General features: G+C 36.6%; 1 protein-coding gene across 1 annotated transcript; it reads right to left on the reverse strand.

Annotated features, from left to right (window-relative positions):
- Positions 1 to 225: 225 nt before the first annotated feature.
- Positions 226 to 12,233, reverse strand: LSM8 (LSM8 homolog, U6 small nuclear RNA associated). The gene is made up of 5 exons (XM_036862931.1): positions 12,165 to 12,233; positions 8,778 to 8,937; positions 7,543 to 7,583; positions 4,846 to 4,973; positions 226 to 2,726 (listed from the first exon to the last, which is right to left on the reverse strand). Exons 1-5 carry the CDS (start codon positions 12,231 to 12,233, stop codon positions 2,636 to 2,638), a joined length of 489 nt encoding a protein of 162 aa, XP_036718826.1. The 3' UTR covers positions 226 to 2,635.
- Positions 12,234 to 13,253: the final 1,020 nt, after the last annotated feature.

Below are 13,253 nucleotides of genomic sequence, written 5' to 3' on the forward strand. Positions count from 1 at the left end.
CTTTCATGTTACACATCTGAGAAAAATGTTGACATGGATAGCCTGCATTAGGTTAAAAATTTAGAATGACTTTATAAAGGTGTTAAACAGATGTTTAAGTAAAGCAAATATTAATAAAAGATTATCTTTGTTTTAAACAGATAGTATCTTTTCAGTTAAAAAGAAACAAATTAAGTCCTTTTTGCAGTTAATTGCCCTTTACAAAAAACTTTAGTGAAAATATTTTGCCAAGAATAATTTCTTTGATTCATTATTAAGTTGGGCTTAGTGTCTGAGTCACAAAGCACAGAGGTAACTGCAAGTTAAAATTGATTTTAGCCTTTTTATAAATAAGAAATTGCTTACAGAATAAAGTCTCATTAAAGAATATAAAAGACTTGACACTGCATATTAATCACGTTGCCACTCGTAATTGTGGCTCCCTTACAATGCTCATGAAAAATGAAATCCAACTTGAATGGGTTATGAGCATAAAGAGCCTACCACGTGCACCCAGGAAGGAAGAATTCCATGTACCATTTGGTGTATTTTCATGCATTTCCCCCACCAACCATTAATAAAGACATCCAATTCATATTCTGGGAATGATTTTTCTGGCATCAATAAGGAAAATACATCTTTACAAGGCATTTTAGATTTCAAAAGGAGAACATATCATATTAGAAACTCATTACTGTGAGGGAGAGGGACTATGATTTGTTTACTGGTTCATGTGTAATTTGTGTTAGGTCAACTATGTTGAGAAAGCATCTGATTCTGGACATCATTTATACTTAGAATACATTTCACTTAGCAATCGAATGATCTATATTCCTTATTTGACTTTTAGAATTAGTTTACCAATTTAAAATTCATTATTTATTTAAACAGAACACCTGATTTACAGTCCCTAATTAAAGTGGCCTGTTTGCTTTACCCACTTTGCATTAGTTTCCTTTTATTACTAAACTGATCATAAAACCTTATACTACAAAAGCCAGATATTTATGAATAGCCAGTACTACCTAACCTTCCTCTAATCCTCCCAGAGACAACCCTAAACATCAGAACATCAGCCAAGTTATCTGGGTAATGGTGCTTGATGACCAAAACTATCTCAACAGTTCTCTCCTTACAAGTCTTGTTTTTGTGAAAATGTGAAGATATTTTTCCTCTGGAAAATGTTTTATTTGTGAACCAAAAAACTGCCATGTTTAATAAGTAGGGTTTTCAATTTTAAAAAATACAATGAAACCCACGTCTGAACTCTGAAAGGATCCATTCCAGAAGCCCTTTTCAGAATTTATACAAATTAGCCATCATCTCTTCTTATTGAGCTTGTATTTTTCATTTTGAGCCAAGGGACAGCAACTATGGCCTACTGGCCAAATCCAGCCTGCCACCTGCTATTGTAAACGAAGTTTTATTGGAACCGAGCCACAGCTGTTCGTCATGTATTATCTATGGCTATTTTCATGCTACAAAACAGATCTGAGTAGCTGTGACAGAGACCATATGGCCCTCAAAGCTTAAAATATTTACTATCTGCATCTTTACAAAAGAAGCTTGCCAACTCCTATTTTAAACACTTTCATTAAAAAAAAGAAAAAGAAACTATTGAAATTTTGTTTGAATTACAAGAATGTAAATATTTTTCTATTGTTATCACAAAGTTACACACTTTGGCCTACATATGACTTGATGAGAATTTTTGTGGACTAGCCTGGATAGCTAAACACTGCTTATAGCATTGTTTCTATGGATTCTTTAAAAAGTATACACAACCAGTTGTACAAAGGAGTTTTAGAAAATAGCCTATTTGTAGATGAGGGACATTAATCTACTTAATTGATTCACTACAATAATCAACCAAAGAATAGGCCTGACATGCTTGGAGAAAACAGGTTTACTTCTTTTGAAATCAGGTTTATGGAACTAGGGAGTCATGAAAAGTTGCTGACAATAATAGCAAGCACCGCCTCAATATAAACTCAAGATTTATTTACTCACATTTATAAATAACAAAAAACTCCTTTAATACTAGAAATTCCGCAATTCTTAAATGATAAGATAGCTTTTAAGACCATATGGAATCAATTTTTTCAGGTAATATACAACTTTGTTAGCATTTTTCCTTTTCTCAACCAAACACACTTTTACACACACTTCTAAAGTGCTAGGGAGCCACCAGGGCAGTGTGGTAAATGGGGATGGTTCAGATAACTGCACAAGACAAGATTTACCTTCCTGTGACTTTCTTAAAAATCAGGGACAGAAACATATGTATCCTGCACTATTGATGGTATTTGTATGCTTAATTTATATAATACTTGAATTTCTCTTTTCAACTAGTTTTCCATAAATATTAAAATAGCAGAATGTCTTTTCTAAAAGTTCTCAAAATAATCATTAGATTTTTATACTATTTAATAGAAAAATAAAACCAAGCTACCAAATGTATGATTTAGGCCAAAAAAAAAAAAAAAAGTTTTTTTCAAGAAAATGTAGAAATATTTTAATTTACATATCATATTACAATGAATCAATATGGAGTCAAAATCCACAATTACACTTTCATAAAAATTCTGCCCATCATCCTCAGAATAATCAGTTTCTGTACAAAGATTTACAGATGTCCAATATATGTAGTTTATCCTTAGTGTGCTACAGAGTTCAGAGGTTCTGCTCGAATATTCCCCAAATCAAGTGCAGAATCTGTCTCTTCATCAATTTCTCCAATGACTGCACTGTAATTGTTTAAGGAAAAAAAAATCAGTTAAAACAATCTCATTTCTGATTAAAACTGAGAGGAGACACTAAAAAAAACTACTACTTAAGGTGAAAAACAAACATTTTCATAAGGTTGTGAATTGTACATTTAAAGTCACAAAACTCAAACAAATTGAAGGCAACATTGTTACAGGAACGAATATTAAAGAACAGACTGCATATAGTGTGACTGGATCAGGAGTCTTTATTTGAGTAACTTCAATGAACTAAACCCATCAATGGTACATATAAAATCTATTAGTTTCCCTTTCATGATTTCTCAGTTGACTCAATTTAAATCCAACACCAAAAAGAAGTACAATTCTTCACACGTAAAGATAATAACAGAACAGATACTTAGGTATCTAACAAATGATTTTTTGTTGTGATTGGCAAGGGTTAAAGCCAGCAAATTTTTCCTTGATTCAACACTAACATAACACCTATAACATTAATTTCACTAATACCATGCTAGGTAACCAAGCCATGGCTCTCTAGCTGGATACAGTCATTGTACATCCAGACCACGGGACATGTATGAAACATTATTACATAAAAAATTGGTTGTTAAATTTGTTTGGTTTTAATGAAAGTAAATTCTACAGACAAATGTTATACAGAATTTGCCCGATTTTGCTTTAAACTGTATACAGTCTTCAGTTCTCTAATAAATGGGAAGTACCAAACTTTAGGAGAATATATTAAGCTTTCTCAATATGAAACATATCAAGATCTTAATTCCATCATTAAAAATTTAGTATCATTTAAAATCCTTATGGAAGACAGTGGAGTGCTGGAAAATGTTTTAAAACTAGCTCTCCAAGGAAAAGGGGGAGGTTGATTTGCAGTGTTGACTGATATCCATAGTGCAGATACTCCCACTATGGCCAATTACAAGCTACCAAAAAGACATCAACCAACCAGCTTGCAAAATTCCCCAAAATATAAAAATCTGCTTCCGTGAGCCAGTAGAAGCTGGCTCCAGCATACCACTGTGTCTATAGCAATGTTTTAAATTTTTTAAAATTGAAGTTCAAAAAAAAATTTTTTTTTAATTAAAGTAGGAGAAATTGTCGTAAAATCAATTATTATACAGAGCCCCAATATAAACAATCAGTGCTGTTCTGGTCAGGAGACCTGGGCCCCACCTGCTTCGCCTTTACAGCTCACTTCACCTAAATGTTATCTCTATAGAATATTTTATAAACCTCTGATGAAAGATCAAATGATTTATCCATCTAAAGGTGATTTTCTTAAGACAAATAAAATGAGTAAAGTATTCCTTTATCTTCCATATCCTACTTGTCCAAAAAAGTAATCTGAGATGCTAATACATCTTTTGCTGCCTTCCAGCCATGTTTTAATTTTAAACAGTACTCACTAGAAAACCGATTCAACACTCTTCTAGCCTCTATAACTGCACTAGTACAGAAGCTGCTAGCCACATGTGACTATTAAAATTAATTACAATTAAATAAAATCTAAAATTCAGTTGTTCAGTCACACCAGCTACTTTTCAAGTACTCAATGGCCACACACACAGCTAGTACCTACCATAGTGGACAAGGCAGATATACAACATTTCCATCATCCCCAAAAGCTGTGCTGGACAGTATTGCTCTACACTGTTGCACTTTTCTTAAATTGCTACCACTAAAATATATCTTCTCAAACTGCCGTATCAGTGTCACAAGTTAACTGAGGCCACAACATAAACATGGGACATCTTAAGTAAGCCAATTATACTAAAAAAATTAAAAGAAAAAAGTAAGTAATGGATAAATTCAGCTATGTTATAAAGCATTATTTAAAATTGTTCACACAAGAGATTTCAAAGACATTTTCAAATCCTAGCCCTGGGCCCTGGAGGTATATTTATGTTCCTCTGGAATTAGGGGTACTTTGGAAGAACATTTTAAGAAGCCTCTCCAATGAACTATTCAGTGTAAGGCAGGGCTCTTTCTGGACAATATCCAGGCTACTTAACTATTAGAAATATGGACAAATCTCAGTAGATAGAAACCTCTTCTCCATATAGCAAGGCAGTACACCTATAGTATATTTAACTTGCCTTTAAAAAAGACATATTTTACTTACACATTATCACCTCTCACGATGTATAAACCTAGTACCACTTGTTCTACTCCCTGTGAAGAGCTGAACACTCGTTCATGGCTTTCATCCAAAATCAAATTAATGGTCTGGTCAAAACCTTTCAGTGTTCCCTGTAAAGAAAACATTCAAGAGAAAAAGACAAATATTCTGGTTTACCTGAATGTGTTAATTCAATGACACCATTTTAGTTGCCAGGTACTCCAAGAGAAGTACCTATTTTAAATATATATAAGTTCACTATAAAATACAATACCTCTTTATGATCAACAGGCACAAAACTTACCTCTTGGTTTTTTAAGAGGGGCAGTGGGGAACCCACCACGCTTCTGACTAGTGTGCAGAGTTGTTGAGAATTACAAAGGACACCTATGTACTGGTTTATTTCCAAGGAAGTAGCATAAAAGCCCAGGTAGTCCAGGAGCTAATATTCTAAAGATACAAACTAAAACAAGGGAAACGTAAGGGAAATAGTCCTCTACACAGCAGCTATAGCAATGTAACAGTATCACTTCATGTTACATGCTAGTAAACATGCTGCACACATTATCTCAATTAATCTCTACCCTTTGTGGTAGATACTATAAACATTCCCACTTCAGACAAGAAAATCTGAGGCACAGAGAAGTAATCCCTCAAGGTTTCATGGGTAGAAATTAGCAGAGCTAGAATTCGAACCATGAAAGGCTTGCTTCAAAGCCAGACCACTAAACTTCTATATTATACTACTATGAACAAGCAAATATAATCTACCACTTTTCAGAGATTCAAATCAGTACACAAACTTCAACTGGTAGTAATAGCTAAGGCTTAATGAGTACTTAGTATCTGCCAAAGTGTTTGATGGGCCTCATGTGGATTTACTTATTTAATCCTCCCAATAATCCAGTAACAGTAGATGCAAACATGACTATAACAATTAGAACATCCTAGAACTTGAAGGATATAGTCAGAGAAAGTTTTATGAAGAATCGTGGTTCTTAAAAAAGGAAGACATGGGCCTATTACAACATGGTAACTCAGATGCTATTCAAGTTTCTGAAGAACATCAACTTATATTGGTTTTGGTTGGTTATATTTCTCATTAAAGTTTCACGTTTTAAAATTCAAAATATATAAAATTAGAGTGAAATAAAGAGAAAGTGTCAGCTAGGAAGAGAAACATTAGTTAATGTTAGGAAGAGAAACAAAATATGGAGTATTTACTATACTAAACTAGCAAAGAGTTGTTACCACATCCATACATAGGCTCTTGGCTTCATTTTACATGCAACTATTCTATAAAGTGAACCATGTGTCAAAGAAATACACAACTACTGAACTTTAGTACTCAAAAATGCTCTTTTAGTACTTAAAAATGCTCTTTTTAAATGGCTTTCCTTCTTCTATAAAATTAATTTTCCAATTTATCATCTATCCTGTTAACAAAAACAAGAAAATTTAAACTTGAGGTTTTTACAAAATAAAAAACTATTTGCAAATATTTGTTAATAGCAGTAGGCTTCTAAGATGAGATTAAAATATTTCAAACTGTCCTATTTGACTCGATACAATGTGAAGTACCTTAAAAACAAAACCAAAAAACATGCTTGTTCTCTTGATTAAGAAGGAAGCAAGGCAACTGGCCTTAGCTTTTGGAGTCAAATTCAATTTAAATCCCAGTTTGGTTCTGCCACTTATATCCACGTGACTCTGGGAAAGTAACTCACTTTTTCTGAGCTAGGTTCCTAACCTAGAATGCAGGGTTAATTCTTTTTCACAGAGCTGTACTGAGATTAAGTGATATAACACATGTAACATGCCTGGTATATGACATATGTTTAATAAATGGCAAAGTCTGACACTTCGGTAATCGTCACTTAAGGATCCACTGAGAAAAAAATCACACAGATTAAAAACAAAACAAACAAAAACAGAACTGCAGAATGGGAAAATAAAAGACTAAACTATAGGAATTAGATAGACAACAGAGAAAGGTTAGCAGCCTTAAAACTTTTTGGAAAGTGAACAATCATATGAATTAGAAATGAAGAAATTAAGTAGCCCAAAATCATGGGATAAATTCCTCAGATCAAGGAACAGGTCAAGGAGAGAATCCAAGATTTTTCTGGAATTAAAAAGGGATACTGTGATAAAAGGACAAATGAGATGAAGTAAATTTATTCATTCATCATAATTCATTCTACAAAAAACAAGAGATCATACAACCTAAGAATATCTGAAGAATATTAACACCATACAAGTCTTAAATGTTCATTATTTTATAGATGTAGTATCTAAATCTTAAAAAAGTTTCTAAGAACCATAAACAAATTTTCAAAAAAATTATATGATTCTGGTAGTGGTTGTCAGAGCACTGAATGGGGAAGGAAATAAAAGATGGAGGAGGAAGATAAATATTATAAAATACAGGCAGATATCTGCAGACTAGACTAGAAGTTCTCTGAGGGCAGAATCTATTACCCATCCTAGCTTCTAGAAGCCTTGTATGTAACTTACAATGTTTATTAATGAAAAAAATATGGATTGGCAGCTATTTATCAAAGAGATAAAGACCTGAATCATAAGAAAACTGCAATGCAAGTGTACTGTGGTGCCTAGTCATCGGAGATCAGAGGTTGTACATAAAAATTAACAACCAATAAGGCTACAAGAAAGAGAATGAATATGCCAAATACTTACCACAATCATTCTCCCATCAGAAGTAATGACAGCAACAGTTCCTGATAACTGAATCAAGGAAAGTATTTCTCAGGGCATGTAAACTGAAAACTTAAAATCTGGTAAGGAAATGGTTTAAGTTACTAGGAAAAAGGTAACAGAATTAAGATACAACTATTCAACACAGCCACATTTACAACATAAAAACTTTATGTTCCTCAATTGGTGTGACATTTACACAATTTAAAAAAGGGAAAAAATAGAAAAAGAGCATCCCTTTCTGTGTGTGGTCAGTGTATTATATCTTAAAACAGCTGGGGTATTTGGTACTCTTTTCTTACTGGGGAATATTGCCAATTTGACAGTTGAGCAAGATATTTCTCCCTTTCTTAGACCTATTTCTTCATCTCTAAAACGAAAATTGGATCATTGCTAAACTAATCAATGTTGAATGATTTCAAGCACGTTAAGACACTGTCTTCCAGGACCTGGCTTCTGGAATTCAGAAGAAAAGAAGCTATATTCAATGTCACAGGTACCAATATGCTTGCATCATTAAAAGCCTTTAGCATTTCACTTTTGTCCCAAATTTGTACATGAGAGCACAATGCAGTGTTCCGTTTCTAGACTTTAAAACGGTAACAGGTGTATAGGGTAATTCACACGGGCTTTTTAAAGTTATTTGTCCCTCAAAACGATCCATTACAACAGCAAGCATTATTTTAATTCCATCAACAAAGAAGTTGAGATTTCAAGTGGTAAAGGGGCAGATATTCAATTTTTGCACCATCTGTAAAGTTTCTGGTATCCTCGAACAACGAGCAAAGCCTATAAATAAAACAAACACATAGACAGATTTACACGACCATCGTTGCCGTTGGTTAAACTGTTCCTCTTATTCCCAAACCTGAACGTATAGGCCCTAGGGAAACAGGAAGGATGAATCAATAGCTGATTTCTATAGAGACACGGAAAAGTTCGGAATAACCACGTTGGTAGGTTTTTTTTTTTTTTTTCAGATTAAAAATAAAAGACACCTTGGGCCCGTACAAGCGGCAGGTTCCAGCCCCAGGGGCGGGATTGGTGGGTCCCAGATCCTTAACCCCTGCACCCGCATACCGGGCCCCGCAGCTGCCGGGCGTCGCAACCGCCCGCCGATCCCGACCCCCTGCCTCTCCAGCACCGGTCCTCTCCGGTGCAGGCGCGGGACTCGCCACAGCCCCAGCAAATGCCTGTGGTGGCCGGCTCGAGGATACGGTTGATGTAGTTCTCCAAGGCGGACGTCATGATGCTCGGTCCGGCAGCTGGCAACACAGTAGGACCGGCGACAAGGGGAGCTAAAACGGCCCGCCAGGAACTAGCGGCGGCTCCCGCCGACTGGCGGCAGCAAATACCGCGAGAGTACCGCACTGCTGCCTCCGCGAATCAGAGACTGAAAGAACCCGGCCAACCATCCACAAGAGGCTAAGCGACGACTAGTTTCAATGCGCGTGCGCAGTATATTTCTACTGTGTTTCTGGGCGGTGTTCTCGGAAGCCGAGAGGGACAAAGCGAGCAGGCGGTGGAAGAAAGGAAGAAGCCTTCGGAAGGTGGGGTAGTGGGGAGACGGTGGGCGAGCGGGCTTCATGGTGGAGTGGAAGGCTATGTGGCAGAAGTTACGAAGGGGAAATATTGAGAAAAGACGGGCAAGGCGGGAGAAAACGGAATAAGGTGTTTTCATCACGTGAAATAGATGAGTGCTGTTCTGGTATGAAGTGTAGACGCGGGGAAGTGGAATCCCTAATTTCCTGCCACAGGGGCCGAAGATTAACATTCTAGAAGCTAAATGGCCTAGGGCAAAGTTGCACACGTTGTAACCATATGGTATATACGCCTGGAGAACACAGCAACAAAAAGCACGTTCGCAGTTTGCATTTGCCTCTAAAAGTGCTCCATCGCGGAGGCGTTGTTACTCATTTATGTAACAAACTGAATCCAAACAGAAAAGTGTGTGAGTCTCCCTTAGAAAACAGTCTTCCCTTTACCACGCCACAGTCTCCCTCCCTTCAGGGTGAAATTAGTAACTAAAAGGCAGGCAGGTCTGCTGCTCCGTCCTGGAAAGGACTGATTCAGGAAGAGCCTTCTAAATAAGCACCAGACTGGGTTCTAGTCCTACACTGCTAACCATATCGTGTGGGTATCCTTGCACAAGCAACGTCAACTCATTTGGGCCTCAGTTTCCTTAGATCCTGCTACATTTATCATTTGCGGTATTTATATGTGTTAGAAAACGTCACTTATTTTACTGTGGTACCCTAACTTCAAAGGACTTGAAGTTAGAAAAAAAATCTATGTACAAAATACCAGTGAGAGTTATTTCCCCCTTGTACAAAATTGCCTTATGATTTCAGTTAGACTTGTGATTCCTTAACTGAAGAATTGAGGATATGAAAACTCTTGCAATGTCAGCAGTTTTCTTCTGAAAAATCAAGCATATGTTTTCATTACAGCATACCCACAAAATTACCTACAGATCACTCCCAAATGTTTAATATTTTATATCCTTAAACTTACTCTGACCTGTTCGAAGCCACATGTAGTCGGGAATTAGGTGGTGCCTGTCCCAATTTTTTTTTTTTGGGGGGGGGGGGTGGATGCTGGAGGGCGGGTGAATGAAAGTATCTTCCATAAATTAAAAAAATGAAGATATTGTGTGGTTTGCAAATGATAGACATTGAACAAAAAACCAAAGTACTAATTAGTGATAAATGAGGTATCATTAGTAAGGAATTTTTAAAAAATAATGTGCCAAGTATTTAAAATCAATAACCCATGTAGTGTTTCATCTCTTAGAGTGTTTATATGTGAAAATGTTCATTTACATTATATAGTAACTTACAGAACTAATTTCATCATAATACATTACAAGTTTATGACCTTGTGTGGTTTCCATTAAATTAATATGCCAGATAAATGACAGATGTGCAGTGTTTATGGAGCATCACAAAATCTCTTTGGTTTGAAAATTTTTACATTCATCTTAAAACTATGTTTTCTGTAGTCACTGATGATCACAGATGTGGAGAGAAAGCCTATGGATAAAGAAAAGTCTTTAATAAGACAAAAATGAGTTACATCTGGATGCAAACATTACATATGTGATTTATCTAAATTAGCGTTGTGACCTTGGGAGTACACGGACACAGAGAGTTCAACACCTCATAATGGAAAATTAAGTTAAAGTTCCAACAGGGGGAAATGATATAATATAAACATCTGACAACTAAAAAGGTAAGTAGGGGTACCGTGAGATTTTGAGCTTAATTCAAAAATCTCTCAAAGTGCTACCCATACTCTGTCACTCTTTACTGAGGAGTAAAAGTATGCTGGAATGTTTTTTATTTTATTAATGGAGCACTTATTTTATGCCATTAGTTCTGAATCCAAACTTTGAGCAGATAACTAAAATTTTTTATATTTACTTCACTTATGATTGGCTCAGTATTTTATATATTTCCCAACCCACTCATGAATCTCTCTCATTAGTAATCCAACGGCACGTATCTAGAACAACAGCCAAGATTTATCAAAAATAGGGCAGGAAAGAGATGGGAAAGGGTAGAAAGGAGTTCCCTAGATATCTGACATTCCTGGAGTTACTTTCCACTAGTACAAGGGTCCCCAGCCCCCTGGGCCGCGGTGCCTACCGGTCCAGGGCCTGTTAGGAACCGGGCCGCACAGCAGGAGGTGAGCTGTTAGGTGGGCGAGCCAGCAGAGCTTCATCTGCCGCTCCCCATCGCTCCCCATCGCCCGCGTTACCGCCTGAACCACCACTCCCCCACCCTTGGAAAAATTGTCTTCCCCGAAACCGGGCCCTGGTGCCAAAAAGGCTGGGGACCGCTGCATTAGTAGAAACCAAGGTATGTAAAGTAGGTCTTTCTCTGGCTAATGATTCTCCTGAGAAGCAGGGCATAACTCACCTCCCTTTGTATCCTGTATTCTTTCATTAACCTGAAGAATCATACTCATACTAGATTCTGAGGAAACTGAATTTGCGCTTTACTGTGAATGGTTTATGGGAAAAAAATGATAATTATTGGAAAATTAAAATACTGCTTTTAACCTAATTTGATATGAGCTTTTATTTACTTTTATTTTTATTGATTTGTATTCCTACAAGTTCCAAAAGTGTCAACCAATTAGCAGTATATATTGAATAGATCTTTCTAGGGTTCTCCAAGGCAGAAAAGGACGTAAATAAACCCTGGTATCTCCTTACAAGGAAATTCCTGAATAGGTACAGAGCTCTAATTATGAAATAGTGTATGGAAAAATAATAGATATCCCAAATTATAAAGAAAGGTAATTGATATGGAAATATTAATTCATTTAACAGTATAAATTACAAAGTGTTTTTCACATATTATGGGGGTTTTTTTCCTTTTAAGGTATTAAGATAGGCATTTTTAACACCATTTTTTAAGGGATGGGAAAAATTAAATATAACTAACTTGCTAATCGAGAAGCAGTATAGGATTGTGATTAAGAACACTATCTCAGGAGCTACCCTGTTTGGATTTGGATTCTGTGGGACTTTGAGTGGATTACTTAACCTTCTTGCCTCTGTTTTCTCATCTGTAAAATGGAGCAATGATGGTACTTACATCATCAAATTGTTGGAGGACTAAAAGTAATTCTTGTAAAGCCTGGCATATAATAAGCACCCGATTCATGTCAGTTATTATTGCTCATGGACATAGATTACATCACAGGTAACCTTTTACTCAGTCCCAGAGCTTGTTCTACTACATTATTTTGCTCACTGCCTTTTTTTTCTGATTGGATAAATTGAGCAGTGCACATTTTAATTGCTTAAGGAAGGGGAAGGTGGAAATGTGTTAGAATCTTGGACGTTTTATGAAAAAGGTAAGACTTAAATTGGGGCTTGAGCAAAAGTGCAAATGCACTTTAGGAAAATTAATCTGACATTAATTATTTACAGTGGAGGTAGGAAGTGAGGATTAGAAGGCTAGCCAGACTCCAGGTGTGAGTTTCTGATTTGTAGCAGTAGGAATGGAAAGGCGGAAGACGTAATTCAAAGACTGGTTAAGCAAGGCAGGGAGGCAGACAGCAAATCACGGGCAGCATAGTGATAGTGGTTGGTGAACTGGCAGAATGTCAAGGGTAGGGAGACCCAGGAAAAGGCAGGGCTGCTTGTTAATAAAGTACATGGGGCCAAGCTGTAGAACTGTGTAGGTGTGACACTTACTGCGCACCAGCCAGTGGTGAGGCCACCAGACACGCTGGGTTCACTAGCAGTGGCATACACTTTACCCTAAACACCTGGGCATCAGGATTCTAAAAGCTCCACAAGTGACGGTAACATGAAGCAAAGTTTGGGAACCACTGGACAGCATTAACAGAGACAATAACAATCCAAATGAGAATAGCACATTTAAAAGGACATGTGAAATTCCTAACAAGAAATGCTGTAGTAACTTAGGGAGTTTTACCTTTAAAAAAAATTGCAGGTGGCTTGAAAAATGACAGTTTATGGAAGAGTTGACACTGCTGCGTGATGGAAGCAAGGGCAGGAGAGCATCATCCTCAGACGTTGCAGTTGTAAACTTTGCAGTTGTAAAGTTTGCAGGAAATATAGAGATGCCAGAGACAGATGGCTCTGACCCATTGTCTGTTGTTGCTTTTGTGCAGATCTAGGAGAAGTGCAAAATAAGCACTATCAAAATGGAGCA

Source organism: Balaenoptera musculus, chromosome 9 (genome assembly GCF_009873245.2).
Source record: "Balaenoptera musculus isolate JJ_BM4_2016_0621 chromosome 9, mBalMus1.pri.v3, whole genome shotgun sequence".
NCBI lineage: Eukaryota > Metazoa > Chordata > Mammalia > Artiodactyla > Balaenopteridae > Balaenoptera > Balaenoptera musculus.